At 52.3% G+C, this 18,401-nt stretch overlaps 2 protein-coding genes across 8 annotated transcripts in view; one reads left to right on the forward strand and one right to left on the reverse strand.

The window, feature by feature from the left end:
* LOC147091033 (uncharacterized) overlaps window positions 1-14,173 on the reverse strand; it is a 37,142-nt gene extending 22,969 nt beyond the window's left edge. Inside the window, exons 1-2 of the mRNA XM_085977460.1 lie at window positions 13,954-14,173; window positions 4,809-4,947 (exon numbers count right to left, since the gene is read on the reverse strand). Coding sequence (XP_085833586.1) covers window positions 4,809-4,947; window positions 13,954-14,020 — 206 coding nt within the window. The 5' untranslated portion in view covers window positions 14,021-14,173. The remainder of the gene's footprint in view (window positions 1-4,808; window positions 4,948-13,953) is intronic.
* The window catches only part of mblac1 (metallo-beta-lactamase domain containing 1), a 420,822-nt gene that overhangs the window by 102,436 nt on the left and 299,985 nt on the right, over window positions 1-18,401 (forward strand). The window lies entirely within an intron of this gene.

Genomic DNA, 18,401 nt, shown 5'->3' on the forward strand with positions numbered 1-18,401 from the left:
GAACACGGTCTCGCCTGTCGAAAGATTGCTCCTTTAGTCCCCCGATTTCTCGCTTGTTTGTCAAATGTCATAATGGAATGCTTGCCTTTATTAGCCGTGGCATAGAATACAAGAGCAGGGTGGGGGGGGGGGGGGTTATGCTTCAACTGTATAAAACTCTAGTTAGGCCTCAGCTAGAGTACTGCGTGCAGTTCTGGTCACCACATTACAGGAAAGATGTGATTGCACTAGAGAGGGTACAGAGGAGATTTACAAGGATGTTGCCGGGAGTGGAGAATCTTAGCTATGAGGAAAGACTGGATAGGCTGGGTCTGTTTTCCTTGGAACAGAGGAGGCTGAGGGGAGACCTTATTGAGGTGTATAAAATTATGAAGGGCCTGGATAGAGTGGATAGGAAGGACCCATTTCCCTTAGTAGAGAGGTCAATAACCAGGGGGCACAGATTTAAAGTAATTGGTGGAAGGTTTAGAGGGGATTTGAGGGGAAATTTCTTCACCCAGAGGGTTGTGGGGGTCTGGAACTCACTGCCTGAAAGGGTGGTAGTGGCAGGAACTCTAACCACATTTAAAAAGTACTTGGATGTGCACTTGGGATGCTGTAACCTGCAGGGCTACGGACCAAGAGCTGGGGCGTGGGATTAGGCTGGATAGCTCTTTGTCGGCCGGCACGGACACGATGGGCCGAAATGGCCTCCTTCTGTGCTGCAACTTTCTATGATTCAAAAGAGACTTGCAGGACGTGCTTAGAGAATGAAATTGGTGACGAGTCTTCCCCGGATGGTTCAACTCGTTCTCAGCACCGATGATGTATTTTTACTCCTATCTTTGTTGGGGAATGTTACCGACGCCAACAAGGTTAGGAAGAGGAGGAGGCCGTTCAACCCCTCGAGCCTGCTCCGCCATTTAATTAGATCGGGGGCTGATCTGCACCTCAGCACCTTTTACCCGCCTATGCTCCACATCACTCACCCAACAGAAATCTAGCGATCTCATTGTAATGTAGTCCTGTGCAATAGTGTGGTCTGTAGTTCAGTGATTTATTACATAAGAACATAAGACATAGGAGCAGGAGTCGGCCATTCGGCCCCTCGAGCCTGCTCCGCCATTCAATAAGATCATGGCTGATCTGATCTCGGTCTCAACCCCACTTTCCTGCCCGCTCCCCGTAACCCTTGACTCCCCTGTTTTTCAAAAATCTGTCTATCTCCGCCTTGAATATATTCACTGACTCAATATTTCAGGTCAATGACCTTTCATCAGGACTGGAAGAAGTTAGGACTGTAACAGGTTTTAGAAAACTTAAAATAATAGGAGGAGTAGGCCCTTCGGCCCTTCGAGCCAGCTCCGCCATTCAATATGATCACGGCTGATCCTCTATCTCAATACAATATTCCCCCAAGAGTAATAGAGTCATAGAGTTATACAGCACAGAAAGAGGCCCTTCGGCCCATCGTGTCTGCGCCGGCCATCAAGCCCTGTCTATTCTAATCCCATTTTCCAACGCTTGGTCCATAGTCTTGTTTGCTATGACGTTTCAAGTGCTCATCTAAATGCTTCTTGAATGTTGTGAGGGTTCCTGCCTCTACCACCCTTTCAGGCAGTGAGTTCCAGATTCCAACCACCCTCTGGGTGAAAAAGTTTTTCCTCAAATACCCTCTAAACCTCCTGCCCCTTGCCTTGAAACTATGCCCCCTAGTTATTGACCCCTCTACTAAGGGGGAAAGTTCCTTTCTATCTACCCTATCTATGCCCCTCATAATTTTGTACACCTCATTCAGGTCCCCCCTCAGCCTTCTCTGCTCTAAGGAAAACAACCCCAGCCTGTCCAGTCTCTCTTCATAGCTGAAGCACTCCAGCCCAGGTAACATCCTGGTGAATCTCCTCTGCACCCTCTCCAATGCAATCACATCCTTCCTATAGTGTGGCGACCAGAACTGCACACAGTATTCCAGCTGTGGCCTAACCAGCATTTTGTACAGCTCCATCATAACCTCCCTGCTCTTATATTCTATGCCTCGGCTAATGAAGGCAAGTATCCCATATGCCTTTTTAACCACCTTATCTACATGTCCTGCTGCCTTCAGGGATCTATGTACATGCACACCAAGGTCCCTCTGATCCTCTGTCCTTCCTAGGGTCCTACCATTCATTGTATATTCCCTTGCCTTGTTAGTCCTCCCAAAATGCATCAACTCACACTTTTCAGGGTTAAATTCCATCTGCCACTGTTCTGCCCATCTGACCAACCCGTCTATATCGTCCTGTAGCCTGAGGCTTCCCTCCTCGCTATTTACCACACCACCAATTTTCATGTCATCTGCGAACTTACTGATTGTACCTCTTACATTCATATCTAAATCAATAATGTACACTACAAACCCTCTCTCCCCATACCCCTTGATGCCTTTTGTGTCTAGAATGACCTAGCTCTAATTACAGGAAACTTTCGATTTACCGGCACCTAAATAACCGGAAATCTCGGTTAACCGGCAAAATTCAGGAGTAGGTTCAGGTAAGTTTTATTACTTGCCTTCCTCCATTTGTTGCTGTGCAAGGGTGTGGCTGCAGCTGTTGCTAAGCTACAGAGACGCTTGGAACTTGTGGCCATTGTTCTGAAGCTGTTGCTAAGCAACAGGGTTTGTTGCTTTATACGGAGCTCTCAGCTCCGTATCTTTCACTATAGCTTTCGGTTATCCGGAATTTTTGATGAACCAGCACCACGTCGGTCCCGTCGGTGCCGGATAAAAAAACAGTTTCCTGTATAAGATTATGCCCCCTTGATTCCCCATTATCTATTTATCCATCTAACATCCATCTGTCTAATCATCCATAGTACGTTAACATTTTAAAAATAAATTCCTGCGGCCATACTTATGATGAAAACTGCCTATGTAAACTTGTCACGTTGGGGTAGTGTCCATGAAAGCATAGACTACCAGATGTACATGAAGGGCTTTGAAAGAGTAAATAAGGGGAAACTGTTTCCAGGGCAGGAGGGTCGGTAACCAGAGGACACAGATTTAAGGTGATTAGAGGGGAGATATGGATACATTTTTTAACTCCGCGAGTTGTTATGATCTGAAAGGGCGGTGGAAGCAGATTCAATAGTAACTTTCAAAAGGGAATTGGATAAATACTCGAAGAGAGAAAATTTGCAGGGCTACGGGGAAAGAGCAGGGGGGAGTGGGACTAATTGGAGAGCTCATTCAAAGAGCCGGCACAGGCACGATGGGCCGAATGGCCTCCTTCTGTCCGTAAACCTGAGGTCCTCTAAAACTCGGCTGCCCGTGTCCTAACTCGCACCAAGTCCCGTTCACCCATCACCCCCTGTGCTCGCTGACCTACATTGGCTCCCGGTTAAGCAGCACCTCGATTTCAAAATTCTCGTCCTTGTTTTCAAATCCCTCCATGGCCTCGCCCCTCCCTATCTCTGTAATCTCCTTCAGCCCCACAACCCCCCGAGATATCTGCGCTCCTCTAATTCTGCCCTCTTGAGCATCCCTGAATATAATCGCTCAACCTTTGGCGGCCGTGCCTTCAGCTGCCTGGGCCCTAAGCTCTGGAATTCCCTCCCTAAACCTCTCCGCCTCGCTACCTCTCTCTCCTCCTTTAAGACGCTCCTTAAAACCGACCTCTTTGACCAAGCTTTTGGTCACCTGCCCTAATTTCTCCTTATGTGGCTCGGTGTCAAATTTTTTGCCTTATAATAGTCCTGTGAAGCGCCTTGGGATGTTTTACTATGTTAAAGGTGCTGTATAAATACAAGCTGTTGTTGTGGTTCTTAAGGCTAAAGGGATCAAGGGATATGGGGAGAAGGCAGGGACAGGGTACTGAGTTTGGATGATCAGCCATGACCTCATTGAACGGCGGAGCAGGCTCGAGGGGCCGAATGGCCTACTCCTGCTCCTAGCTTCTATGTTTCTATGGTTGGACTCTAACGTTTTCTTGGCTATCTGATTCTCTCTGTGGGGGATTCGGACATGTTCATGTACTTTTGTCCTTGATGCTGTTCGTGTGACATTATGCGTACGGTAACGTTTCTTTCTGTTGGCGAATAGCTGTTGCTGGAGCAAGGATGTCTTACTACAGTTGTACAGGGCCTTGGTGAGACCACACCTGGAGCACTGTGTGCAGTTTTGGTCTCCTTACCCAAGAAAGGATATACTTGCCATAGAGGGAGTGCAGCGAAGGTTCACCAGACTGATTCCTGGGATGGCAGGACTGTCATATGAGGAGAGATTGGGTCAACTGGGCCTGTAGTCACTAGAGTTTAGAAGAATGAGAGGGGATCTCATTGAAACATATAAATTTCTGACAGGGCTTGACAGACTGGATGCAGGGAGGAAGTTTCCCTGGCTTGGCGGTGGGGTGGTGGGGGTGGGGGTGTGTGTAGGGGGCGGGGGGGGGGGGTGGTGTGTGTAGGGGGCGGGGGGGGTGGTGATAGATGCAGGGAGAATGTTTTCCCTGGCTGGGGGGTCGAGAACGAGGGGGTCACAGTCTCAGAATACGGGGTAGGACATTTAGGACTGAGATGAGGAGAAATGTCTTCACTCAGAGGGTGGTGAACCTGTGGAATTTTCTACCACAGAAGGCTGTGGAGGCCAAGTCACTGAATATATTTAAGAAGGAGATCGATAGATTTCTGAACACAAAAGGCGTCATTGGGTACGGGGAGAGAGCGGGAATATGGTATTGAGATAAAGGATCGGCCATGATCATATTGAATGGCGGAGCAGGCTCGAAGGGCCGAATGGCCTACTCCTGCTCCTATTTTTCTATGTTTCTATGATTGGTGACCGTGATACTCACACGATAGACTCTTCACCACTGCCGCACACTGGTCTTCTGGTGTAATGGTTAATCAGGCAGTAGTCCTTCCTGGAGATTGCTCTGCTATATCCTGAGCAGCAGCTAATTGGGTTGTTGGATGCCTTGTCACCAAATACTGCTGGAAGGGGGGAGAGGGGGCGAAGACATTACTTTTATTTAACCCGGCTTCCTTAAACCGCAGCCCTATCTTCCAATCTCATTCGCGCCACACAAGTGCCGGGCAATGACTATCTCCAACAAGCAAGAATCTAACCACCGCCCCTTGACATTCAACGGCATTATCATCGCTGAATCCCTCATCATCAATATCCTGGGGGGTCACCATTGACCAGAAACTTAACTGGACCAGCCACATAAATACTGTGGCAACAAGAGCAGGTCAGAGGCTGGGTGTTCTGTGGCAAGTGTCTCACCTCCTGACTCCCCAAAGACTTTCCACCATCTACAAGGCACAAGTCAGGAGTGTGATGGAACACTCTCCACTTGCCTGGATGAGTGCAGCTCCAACAACACTCAAGAAGCTCGACACCATCCAGGACAAAGCAGCCCGCTTGATTGGCACCCCATCCACCACCTTAAACATTCACTCCCTCCACCACCGGCGCACCGTGTCTGCAGTGTGCACCATCTACAAGATGGACTGCAGCAACTCGCCAAGGCTTCTTCGGCAGCACCTCCCAAACCCGCGACCTCTACCACCTAGAAGGACAAGGGCAGCAGGCACATGGGAACACCACCACCTCCAAGTTCACCTCCAAGTCACACACCTTCCTGACTTGGAAGTATATCGGCCAATCTTTCATTGTCGCTGGGTCAAAATCCTGGAACTCCCTCCCTAACAGCGCTGTGGGAGCACCTTCACCACACGGACTGCAGCTGTTCAAGAAGGCGCTCACCACCACCTTCACGAGGGCAATTAGGGATGGGCAATAAATGCTGGCCTTGCCAGCGACGCCCAGATCCCATAAACAAATAAAAAAATAAATCTCGCCACTTCATCGATGTCTTAACAGTAACAAATGGGAATGTGATGCGCTAATGTTTTCTGCTGCACGAGTCCGTCCGGTAGCATCACATTGGCTGGCCAATCGGGCCAAACTACTGTTCCCATTGGAGGAAGGGTCGAGAACCAGAGGATACAGATTTAAGGTGATTGGCAAAAAAAAACAAAGGCGACATGAGGAAAAACTGTTTTACGCAGCGAATGGTTAGGATCTACATTAATGACTTGGATGAAGTGATCGAGTGTAATGTAGCCAAGTTTGCGGATGATACAAAGATGGGTGGGAAGCAAGTTGTGCAGAGGACTCAAAGAATCTGCAAAGGGATATAGACAGGCTAGGTAAGTGGGCAAACATTTGGCAGATGGAGTATAATGTGGGAAAGTGCGAGGTTATCCACTTTGGCAGGAAAAATAAAAAAGCAAATTATTATTTAAATGGAGAGAGATTACAAAATGCTACAGTTCAGAGGGACCCAGGGGTCCTTGTGCATGAAACACACAAAGTTAGCATGCAGGTACAGCAAGTAATCAAACGGTATGTGGAATGTTGGCCTTTATTTCAAGGGGGTTGGAGTATAAAAGCAGGGAAGTCCTGCTACAACTGTACCGGGCGCTGGTGAGACCACACCTGGAGTACTGCGTACAGTTTTGGTCTCCTTATTTAAGGAAGGATATACTTGCATTGGAGGCAGTTCAGAGACGATTCACATGGTTGATTCCAGAGATGAGGGGGTTGACTTATGAGGAAAGGTTGAGCAGGTTGGGCCTATACTCATTGGAGTTTAGAAGAATGAGAGGTGATCTTATTGAAACATATAAGATACTGAGGGGGCTCGACAGGGTAGATGCAGAGAGGATGTTTCCCCTCGTGGAGAAATCTAGAACTCGGGGGCACAGTCTCAGAATAAAGGGTCGCCCTTTTAGAACTGAGAGGAGGAGGAATTTCTTCTCTCAGAGGGTCGTAAATCTGTGGAATTCTCTGCCCCAGAGAGCCCTGGAGGCTGGGTCATTAAATACATTTAAGGTGGAGATAGACAGATTTTTGCAAGATAAGGGAGTGAAGGGTTATGGGGAGTGGGCAAGGAAGTGGCTTTGAGCCCAAGATCAGCCATGACCTTATTGAATGGCGGAGCAGGCTCGAGGGGCCGAGTGGCCTATTCCTGCTCCTATTTCTTATGTCCTTATGAAAGAAGGAAGGAAGGAAGGTGGGAAGGAAGGAAGGAAGGAAGGAAGGAGGGAAGGAAGAGAAGAAGAAAAATACAGCCTTCTTATGTGCTTATGGAATGCGCTGCCTGAAAGGGTGGTGGAGGCAGACTCAATCGTGGCTTTCAAAAGGGTGTTGGATAAGTACCCAAAGGGCTACGGGGAGTGGGACTAGCTGAAGTTCTCTCACAGAGAGCCGTCACGGGCTCGATGGGCCGAATGGCCTCCTTCCATGCTGTCACCATTCTATGATTCTGTGATTCCATGATCAGGGCTTGCTTGCGATAATGAGGACTTCACTTTCTCCAGCGCCTTTCACCATCTCAGGACGTCCCAAAGTGCTTTACAGCCAATGAAGTACTTTTTGAAGTGTGGTCACTGTTGCAATGTGGGAAACGCGGCAGATGGTGCACGCACAGCGAGATCCCACAAACGGGAATGTGGTGATGACCAGATTTGTTTATTGATATTGGTTGAGGGATTAAACAACAGCCCAGGACACTGGAGAACACTCCCCTGCTCTTCCTCGAATACTGGCCGTGGGATCTTTTGCGTCCACCTGAGAGGGCAGACAGGGCCTCGGTTTAACGTCTCATCTGAGAGACCGCCCCTCCGACAGTGCGGCGCTCCCTCAGTACTGCCCCTCCGACAGTGCGGCGCTCCCTCAGTACTGCCCCTCCGACAGTGCGGCGCTCCCTCAGTACTGCCCCTCTGACAGTGCGGCGCTCCCTCAGTACTGCCCCTCCGACAGTGCAGCGCTCCCTCAGTACTGCCCCTCTGACAGTGCAGCGCTCCCTCAGTACTGCCCCTCCGACGGTGCGGCGCTCCCTCAGTACTGCCCCTCCGACAGTGCAGCGCTCCCTCAGTACTGCCCCTCCGACGGTGCAGCGCTCCCTCAGTACTGCCCCTCCCACAGTGCGGCGCTCCCTCAGTACCGCCCCTCCTACAGTGCGGCGCTCCCTCAGTACTGCCCCTCCGACAGTGCAGCGCTCCCTCAGTACTGCCCCTCCGACAGTGCAGCGCTCCCTCAGTACTGCCCCTCCGACAGTGCGGCGCTCTGTCAGTACTGCCCCTCCGACAGTGCGGCGCTCCCTCAGTACTGCCCCTCCGACAGTGCGGCGCTCTGTCAGTACTGCCCCTCTGACAGTGCAGCGCTCCCTCAGTACTGCCCCTCCGACAGTGCGGCGCTCCCTCAGTACTGCCCCTCCGACAGTGTGGCGCTCCGTCAGTACTGCCCCTCCCACAGTGCAGCGCTCCCTCAGTACTGCCCCTCCGACAGTGCGGCGCTCCCTCAGTACTGCCCCTCCGACAGTGCGGCGCTCCCTCAGTACTGCCCCTCCGACAGTGCGGCGCTCCCTCAGTACTGCCCCCCGACAGTGCGGCACTCCCTCAGTACTGCCCCTCCGACAGTGCGGCGCTCCCTCAGTACTGCCCCTCTGACAGTGCGGCGCTCCCTCAGTACTGCCCCTCTAACAGTGCGGCGCTCCCTCAGTATGGCCCCTCTGACAGTGCGGCGCTCCCTCAGTACTGCCCCTCTGACAGTGCGGCGCTCCCTCAGTACTGCCCCTCTGACAGTGCGGCGCTCCCTCAGTACTGCCCCTCTAACAGTGCGGCACTCCCTCAGTACTGCCCCTCTGACAGTGCGGCGCTCCCTCAGTACTGCCCCTCTGACAGTGCGGCGCTCCCTCAGTATGGCCCCTCTGACAGTGCGGCGCTCCCTCAGTACGGCCCCTCTGACAGTGCGGCGCTCCCTCAGTACTGAAACTGGGAGTGTCGGCCTGGATTTTGTACTCAAGTCTCTGGAGTGGGACTCGAACCCATGACCTTCCGACTCAGAAGCGAGCGAGAGAGTACTGCCCACTGAGCCACGGCTGCCCTGATGCTCGATTTGTATCGCTCGGCCCACTTTACCCGGTCTGGGAACGGCTGAGGCGGTTAATCTCGCTCTGGGGAGAGGGAAACGACAGGGAGTGAAGCAGATTAGGGAATGGGCACAGCCCGATCCACCCACACAACCAGCCCCAGATTTTGAATGGCTCATTTTAGAGCCGTGGCGGGGGGGGAGGGGGTGGGGGAGTAGATCCTGACTCTGCGCGATAGCCTAAAAAAGGCGCCAATAGCGAGTCGGCTGCCCCTTTTTACTTCCATTTACTTCACCAGGCTGCCGATTCACGTTTGAGCGTTTTACACCATCGCACCTGGGACAAGATCTGCCCCATGGCATTGCGTGCAATCAAAGCCTGAGAACCACGACCGCAAGTCAAGATGACCAATCACATTGAAGCACGCATCCAGATTGACAAATTGGCGTCATTGTGATTCTGTACAGTGTCACGGACAGAAACGCACGGGTGTAGGACTAAGCAGGGCTGCTCTTTCAAAGATTCTATGATCCTATTTGCTTGTATAGTTTGTAATGAAAAAAAATTGATATCTGGTTGAGATCTGGCATTAATTTTATTCAAGCATGCAAGCCTTGTGATTATTGATTTCGGCCAATACTTCTCGATGGACACCCTGCCTGGCACCTCTGGTCAGGTCAGGAGAAGGCCAGCTAGCTGGTGCCAACCTCGGGTGACCAACCCTCCAGGATTGGGCTGGAGTCTCCAGAAATTAAAGATTAATCTCCAGATTTACAAGAATGGTTCCAGGGATGAGGAACTTCAGTTGAGTGGACAGACTGGAGAAGCTGGGGTTGTTCTCCTTGGAGCAGAGAAGATTGAGATTCTTCCTTGAACAGAAGCCCAACCAGTCCCCATCCACCACCACCCGCCTGCGCCTGGCTGAACTTGTTCTCACATTGAACAATTTCTCCTCTGACTCCACTCACTTCCTCCAAATCAAAGGGGTTGCTATGGGAACCCGCATGGGTCCTAGCTATGCCTGCCTTTTTGTAGGATATGTGGAACACTCTTTGTTCCAGTCCTACTCGGGCCCCCTCCCTCACCTCTTTTTCCAGTACATTGATGACTGTATTGGTGCCGTTTCCTGCTCTCGCCCTGTACTAGACAATAGCATTCACTTTACTTCCACTTTCCACCCTTCCCTCAACATCACATGGTCCATCTCCGATTCTTCTCTTCCCTTCCTCGTCTTCCTTTTACCGCAACCGAGGATTCCCCTCTACCGTGGTTGACACGGCCCTTGACCGTGTCCGTTCCATTTCCCGCACTTCTGCTCTCACCCCTTCCCCTCCCTCCCAGAACCACGATAGGGTTCCCCTTGTCCTCACCTTTCACCCCACCAGCCTCCACATTCAACGGATCATCCTGCGCCATTTCCGCCACCTCCAACCTGATCCCACCACCAAACGCAACTTCCCCTCACCTCCCCTTTCAGCATGCCGAAGGGAGCGCTCCCTCCGCGACACCCTGGTCCACTCCTCAATCACCCCTAACACCCCGTCCCCTTCGCCCGGCACCTTCCCGTGCAAGCGCAGGAGATGCAACACTTGCCCTTTTACCTCCTCCCTTCCCACTGTCCAGGGCCCCAAACACTCCTCGCAGGTGAAACAGCGATTTACTTGTACTTCTTGCAATCTAGTATACTGTATTCGCTGCTCACGATGCGGTCTCCTCTACACTGAGGAGACCAAACGTAGATTGGGTGACCGCTTTGCGGAACACCTCCGCTCAGTCCGTACGGGTGACCCTGAGCTTCCGGTCGCCTGTCACTTTAATTCACCGCTTCACTCCCACTCTGATCTCTCTGTCCTCGGCCTATTGCATTGTTCCAATGAAGCTCAACGTAAGCTCGAGGAACAGCACCTCATCTTTCGATTGGGCACTTTGCAGCCTGCCGGACTCAACATTGAGTTCAACAATTTCACATAATTATCCCTGCCCCCATTTTTCATGCTGTATGATTTTTGCCATTCCCATTTGCAACATTTTACCTTTCCTGCCTCTTACAAAAGTACAGGATGTTCTTTCTATTTCTTCCTCCCCTCCTAACCCCGCCCCCCTCGCCCCCCTCCCCCTCTGTCTCTGCACCTGCTCAATATCTGTTACATCTCCAGCTTTTTCCAGTTCTGATGAAGGGTCCCAGACCTAAAACGTTAACTCTGTTTCTCTCTCCACGGATGCTGCCTGGCCTGCTGAGTATTTCCAGCATTTTCTGTTGTTATTTACGATTGAGAGGAGATTTGATGGAGGTGTTCAAAATCATGAGGAGTCTAGACAGTGTAGATAGAGAGAAACTGTCCCCGTTGGCGGAAGGGTCGAGAACCAGAGGACACAGATTTAAGGTGATTGGCAGAAGAACCAAAGGCGACATGAGGAAAAACTTTTTTACACAGCGAGTGATTAGGATCTGGGATGCGTTGCCTGAGAGGGTGGTGGAGGCAGATTCAATCACGGCTTTCAAAAGGGAGTTGGATAAGTAGTGACTTAGCGAACATAGCCTAGCGATCGAAAAAGGCAGACACAGGCAGACCAGGCTGCCAAGAGAAGACAGGATATGCTCTCACTGCAGTCAGGGAGTAGTTGAGACAGAGATGCACTTCCTCACAGCCTGTGGAAAATATCAGGGCATCAGAGAGAATTTCTATCAAAAATTCTCACAAATATGCCCTGAATTCAGAAATCTGACTGACAACCAAAAACTCCCATTCCTACTGGGGGAGGAGAGAAGCTGTGTAACACTGGCGGCACACTATGTTACAGCTTGCCATGAACAGAGGGACAACCAGTAAACTAAGACAAGAGTATATATAAACAAGGCGAAAATATATTTATAAACTCAGGGATATACCTGTTTATACACTGTATGAATGGAACCGCGTTTATGTGTTCAACCATAAATGTATTTTGATGCTTTGGCAACATAAGATGTACCTTATCATGCCAATAAAGCGATTTGTATTGTATTGTAAGTACCTGAAGAAACAAAATGTGCAGGGCCACGGGGAAAGGGCGGGGGAGTGGGACTAGCTGAAGTGCTCGTGCAGAGAGCCGGCACGGGCTCGACGGGCCGAATGGCCTCCTAATGATCTGTAACCAGTCTATGATTACAGGACACCACTGCAAGCAAAACCCAGGAGAAAAATCATAGGGGCGTTTAAAATGATGTCGTTTTCAAATTCTTTGAAGACTTTGAGAAAGGCCGTTGAACGGACAGCCATGAATCTTCCCATCGGGTAAGGAAGAGTGTGTTCGCTTTCCAATTGGCCGTGGGAGGGCTGGGTGCCTTGAGGGAGGACCAGCCGGGCGACCAATGGCGGGAGGGTGGCGGGGGGTTGGGGGGTCGGAGGCTGGTGGTCATGTGATGAAAGCTGCGGCAATTTGTCCGACCAGAGATTGCCGCCCCCTTGCGCTTTGTGTGTGGGCTCGGCCTGCTGGCGGAGATGTACAGAACTCGCCAGCGAGGAGCTGAGAGGAACCCTCTGGGCAGAGATCGGACGCAGTATTCACTTTGAAAGCAGAAGTGGATGAGAGCTTGTTTCCCATTCACGATAAAAATCCCCCTGAGCATGAGCTGGACGTCATTTTAAAAAAAGACTTGCATTTATATAGCGCCTTTCACAACCTCAGGGCACCCCACAGCGCTTTACAGCCAATGAAGTACTTTTGAAGTGTTGTAATGTGGGCAACGTGGCTGCCATTTTGCGCACAGCAAGCTCCCACAAGCAGCAACTTTATCTGAGGGGCCTCAGTTTAACGTCTCATCCGAAAGACGGCACTTCCGACAGTGCGGCGCTCCCTCAGTACTGCCCCTCCGACAATGCGACGCTCCCTCAGTACAGCCCCTCCGACAGTGCGGCGCTCCCTCAGTACTGCCCCTCCGACAGTGTGGCGCTCCCTCAGTACTGCCCCTCCGACAGTGCGGCGCTCCCTCAGTACTGCCCCTCCGACAGTGCGGCGCACCCTCAGTACTGCCCCTCCGACAGTGCGGCATTCCCTCAGTACAGCACCTCCGACAGTGCGGTGCTCCCTCAGTACTGCCCCTCCGACAGTGCAGCGTTCCCTCCGTACTGCCCCTCCGACAGAGCGGCTCTCCCTCAGTGCTGCCCCTCCGACAGTGCGGCGCTCCCTCAGTACTGCCCCTCCGACAATGCGGTGCTCCCTCAGCACTGCTCCTCCGACAGTGTGAAGCTCCCTCAGTACTGCCCCTCCGACAGTGCGACGCTCCCTCAGTACTGCCCCTCCGACAGTGCGGCGCTCCCTCAGTACAGCCCCTCCGACAGTGCGGCGCTCCCTCAGTACTGCCCCTCCGACAGTGCGGCGCTCCCTCCGTACTGCCCCTCCGACAGAGCGGCTCTCCCTCAGTACTGCCCCTCCGACAGTGTGGCATTCCCTCAGTACTGCCCCTCTGACAGTGCGGCGCTCCCTCAGTACTGCCCCTCCGACAGTGCGGCGCTCCCTCAGTACTACCCCTCCGACAGTGCGGCGCTCCCTCAGTACTGCTCCTCTGACAGTGTGGCTCTCCCTCAGTACTGCCCCTCCGACAGCGCTGCGCTCCCTCAGTACTGGGTTGGGAGTGTCAGACTGAATTTTATGCTCAAGTCACTGGAGTGGGGCTTAAACCCACGACCTTCAGACTCAGAGGCGAGAGAGAATGCTGCTCACTGAACCACGCCTGACACCTATGCTCCCGTGAAGCTGTGCGGCCGCGCAGCAGTCTGGGGTCCACTCAGGCCGCTTCGGGGCTCTTGAATAGAAAAACCGCGCACGTGCGTAATTTTTAAACGGGACGCACGGCCCGTTAAAGGGGCCACGCACCCAGAAAGAAACTAGTGTGACCTTTGGCTGACACGTCCAGGACCGTCCCCTCCGCTGGGAGCCCCTGTTACAGAGGGAGCCTCACCACTGAAAGCCCCCCCGAAACAACCTCGATCTTTGGCCGGGGGGGGGGGTGCGGGTTGCAGAAGACCCCCCGCATTGAGTCGGACTGAGTGCGCAAAGGGATGAAGTCACTTACCCGGGACCAAGGTTAAGATGTACAAAATATAAAGTGTAACTGCCGTCTGCCTCTGAAGTCTCTCCATCCTCGCCAGGCTCGGCTCGTCCAGCCTTGGGATCGGAGGTTGCTGCAACTCTGAGAAACAAATCACTTATCCCTAGAGACCGTCTGGGGTTCTGAGAAAATAAACCAGACACCAAGGCTAGCGGATTGCAGAACTTGACATTACTGGTTTCAGCCACAGACGCGGGGCTATTTAGTACAACAGGGTGAATCATAATCTGTGCCTTTGTTCCTTAAAGGGGCAGTATTGAGCGAGCGCAGCATTGTCGGAGGGTCAGTACTGAATGAGCACGGCACTGTCGGAGGGGCAGTACTGAGGGAGCACCGCACTGTCGGAGGGGCAATACTGAGGGAGCGCCGCACTGTCGGAGGGGCAGTACTGAGGGAGTGCCGCACTGTCGGAGGGGCAGTACTGAATGAGCGCCGCACTGTCGGAGGGGCAGTACTGAGGGAGTGCCACACTGTCGGAGGGGCAGTACTGAGGGAGCGCCGCACTGTCGGAGGGGCAGTACTGAATGAGCGCCGCACTGTCGGAGGGGCAGTACTGAGGGAGCGCCGCACTGTCGGAGGGGCAGTACTGAGGGAGCGCCGCACTGTCGGAGGGGCAGTACTGAATGAGCGCCGCACTGTCGGAGGGGCAGTACTGAGGGAGCACCGCACTGTCGGAGGGGCAGTACTGAGGGAGCGCCACACTGTCGGAGGGGCAGTACTGAGGGCGCGCAGCACAGTCGGAGGGGCAGTACTGAAGGAGCGCCGCACTGTCGGAGGGGCAGTACTGAGTGAGCGCCGCACTGCCAGAGGGGCAGTATGGAGTGAGCGCTGCACTGTTGGAGGGGCAGTACTGAGGGAGCGCCGCAGTGTCGGAGGGACGGTACTGAGGGAGCGCCGCACTGTCGGAGGGGCAGTATTTGATGGAATCTGGAACAGTACCCATGGATTGGAGGGTAGCTAATGTTACCCCACTGTTCAAAAAAGGTGGTAGAGAGAAAACGGGGAATTACAGACCGGTAAGCCTGACATCGGTAGTGGGGAAAATGCTAGAATCCATTATAAAAGATGTAATAGTAGAGCACTTGGAAAACAGTGACAGGATCGGACAAAGTCAACATGGATTCACAAAAGGTAAATCGTGCTTGACTAATCTACTGGAATTTTTTGAGGATGGAATTGGCAAAATAGATAAGGGAGAACCAGTGGATGTGGTGTATCTGGACTTTCAGAAGGCCTTTGATAAGGACCCGCATAAGAGATTAGCGTGTAAATTTAAGGCACATGGGATTGGGGGCAAGGTATTGTCTTGGATAGAGAACTGGTTGGCAGACAGAAAGCAAAGAGTTGGATTAAACGGGTCTTTTTCCGAATGGCAGGCAGTGACTAGTGGGGTACCGCAGGGATCGGTCCTTGGACCCCAGCTATTCACAATGGCCCAGAAATTCGGGTCCCAACACGTGAGTACGCACGGGGGTACTCACGCGTGGACCCGACGGAAGTGCCGGTTCCTTGCATGCACTGCGCATGCGCGGGAAGCCGGCACTTCTGTTCCTCTGAACGAAGGGGTTCAGAGGTCGAACGCGTGCGCGCGGGAGTCTGCGCGTGCGCTTTGAACTTACGTTTTTTTTACAGGTTTTTCCGTGAGGGTAAATCTTTAGATTTTAGAAATGTAAAAACCAGGCGTAAAGACTGCATTTTAAAAAGTAAGTGGTCAATTAATTAAAATTAAAACATTTTTTCCACAGGTTTATTATTTTTAAATACTTTAAAGCAAGGGAAGGTTATTTTTAGCACCGTTTTTTTATAAAATTATTTTTTTCAAAAATTTAAATGATTGTTTAAAATAGTTATTTAATGCAATTCATAGTTTATTTAAAAAGTTTGATTTTTTTAAAAATTTATTTGAAGGTTTACTGCTATTTTGGGGCCCATATATTCATAAGTTTTCACAGGTCTTCCTGTCAATCTTATGAATGGGCTTTTCCCTCCTCTGATTGGCTGCCCATGGCTCACGTGATCCCAGGGGACGCATCGCACTAACTACGCCCCTGGGACACGCAAGCACAGCGCGCCGGCAGCTGGGCCAGGCCCCAGAGCGGAATTCCACGGGAGCCCAGATCTCAACTGCCGGCGCGCAAGGTAAGTGCAGGTCGGGGGCTTGCACCCACGGGAAGTCCCCAACCCGAATTTCTGGGCCAATATATATAAATGATCTGGACAAGGGAACTAGATGTAATATCTCCAAATTTGCAGAAGACACAAAGCTGGGTGGGTGTGTGTGCTGTGAGGAGGATGTCGAGAAACTCCAGGATGATTTGGACATGTTGGGTGATTGGGCAGAAACATGGCAGATGCAATATAACGTGGATAAATGTGAGGTTATCCACTTTGGTGGCAAAAACAGGAAGGCAGATTATTATCTAAATGGCAATAGATTGGGAGAAGGGGAAGTGCAACGAGACCTGGGTGTCCCTTGTGCACCAGTCGCTGAAGGTAAGCATGCAGGTGCAGCAGGCGGTTAAGAAGGCAAATGGTATGTTGGCCTTCGCAGCGAGAGGGTTTGAGTACAAGAACAAGGATGGCTTGCTGCAGTTGTACAGGGCCTTGATGAGGCCACATCTTGAGTATTGTGTGCAGTTTTGGTTGGCTTATCTGAGGAAGGATGTTCTTGCCATGGAAGGAGTTCAGCGAAGATTCACCAGGCTGATACCTGGGATGGCAGGAATGACTTTTGAGGAGAGATTAGGTCGATTGGACTTGTCCTCGCTGGAGTTTAGAAGAATGAGAGGTGATCTCATTGAAACTTATAATATTCTGACAGGACTGGACAGACTAGATGCAGGAAGGATGTTCCCGATGGTTGGGGAGTCCAGAACCAGGGGTCACAGTCTAAGGATAAGGGGTAGGCCATTTAAGGCAGAAATGAGGAAGAATTTCTTCACCCAGGAAGTGGCGAACCTGTGGAATTCTCTACCACAGAAGGCGGTGGAGGCCAGTTCATTAAATATATTCAAGAAGGAGTTGGATATATTTCTTACGGCTAAAGGGATCAAGGGGTATGGGGAGAAAGCAGGGACAGGGTACTGAAATTGGATGATCAGCCATGATCGCATTGAATGGCGGAGCAGGCTCAAGGGGCCGAATGGCCTACTCCTGCTCCTATCTTCTATGTTTCTATGTTTCTATGAGGGAGCGCCGCACAGTCGGACGGACAGTAATGAGGGAGCGCAGCACAGTCGGAGAGGCAGTACTGAGGGAGCTCCACACTGTCGGAGGGGCAGTACTGAGTGTGCGCTGCACTGTCGGAGGGGCAGTACTGAGGGAGCGCCGCACTGTCGGAGGGGCAGTACTGAGAGAGCACCGCACTGTCGGAGGGGCAGTACTGAGGGAGCGCCACACTTTCGGAGGGGCAGTACTGATGGAGCTCCACACTGTCGGAGGGGCAGTACTGAAGGAGCTCCACACTGTCTGAGTTGCAGTAATAAAGGAGCGCCGCAGTGTCGGAGGGGCAGTACTGAGGGAGCGCCGCACTGTCGGAGGGGCAGTACTGAGGGAGCGCAGCACTGTCGGAGGGCCACTACCGAGGGAGCGCTGCACTGTCGTAGGGGCAGTACAGAGGGAGCGCTGCACTGTCGGAGGGGCAGTACTGAGGGAGCGCCGCACTGTCGGGGGGCAGTACCGAGAGAGCGCCGCACTGTCGGAAGGGCAGTACTGAGGGAGCTCCACACTGTTGGAGGGGCAGTACTGAGGGAGCGCCGCACTGTCGGAGGGGCAGTACTGAGGGAGCGCCGCACTGTCGGAGGGGCAGTCCTGAGGGAGCACAGCACTGTCGGAGGGGCAGTACTGAGGAGCGCACTGTCGGAGGGGCGGTACTGAGGGAGCGCCGCACTGTCGGAGGGGCAGTACTGAGGGAGCTCCACACTGTCGGAGGGGCAGTACTGAGGGAGCGCCGCACTGTCGGAGGGGCAGTACTGAGGGAGCGCCGCACTGTCGGAGGGGCAGTACTGAGGGAGCGCCGCACTGTCGGAGGGGCAGTACTGAGGGAGCGCCGCACTGTCGGAGGGGCAACTTTCCTTGTGAAGGGACAATTGTTTTTCCTCCTCCCAAGGTCTCCTCACCCCTGTAAGTCGGTAACCGCAGGTCTTGACCCCACTGGGTTGCATGATTAGCTCTTGTCTCGCCAACAAATATTTTGTTTTATTATTAACGGGAAGGTCACTGTGCCTTTAATTTAAGTTGTGTTGGATTGGGCAATCAAACTCAGGCATCCGTTGGGCAGCCAGACTGTTGCAGAAATAGAACGTGAAAGTTAGGGACTATCCATAAATATCAGGTGCTTTCCAGAAGAGTACAATTTACACAGATTTTCCCGGCGGGGTAACAAGTGAGATACCAGCTCCTCACTGACTGGA

The sequence above is a fragment of the Somniosus microcephalus genome, unplaced genomic scaffold (genome assembly GCF_052327205.1).
Source record: "Somniosus microcephalus isolate GS21.2 unplaced genomic scaffold, FLI_Smic_1.0 unresolved_chr4, whole genome shotgun sequence".
NCBI lineage: Eukaryota > Metazoa > Chordata > Chondrichthyes > Squaliformes > Somniosidae > Somniosus > Somniosus microcephalus.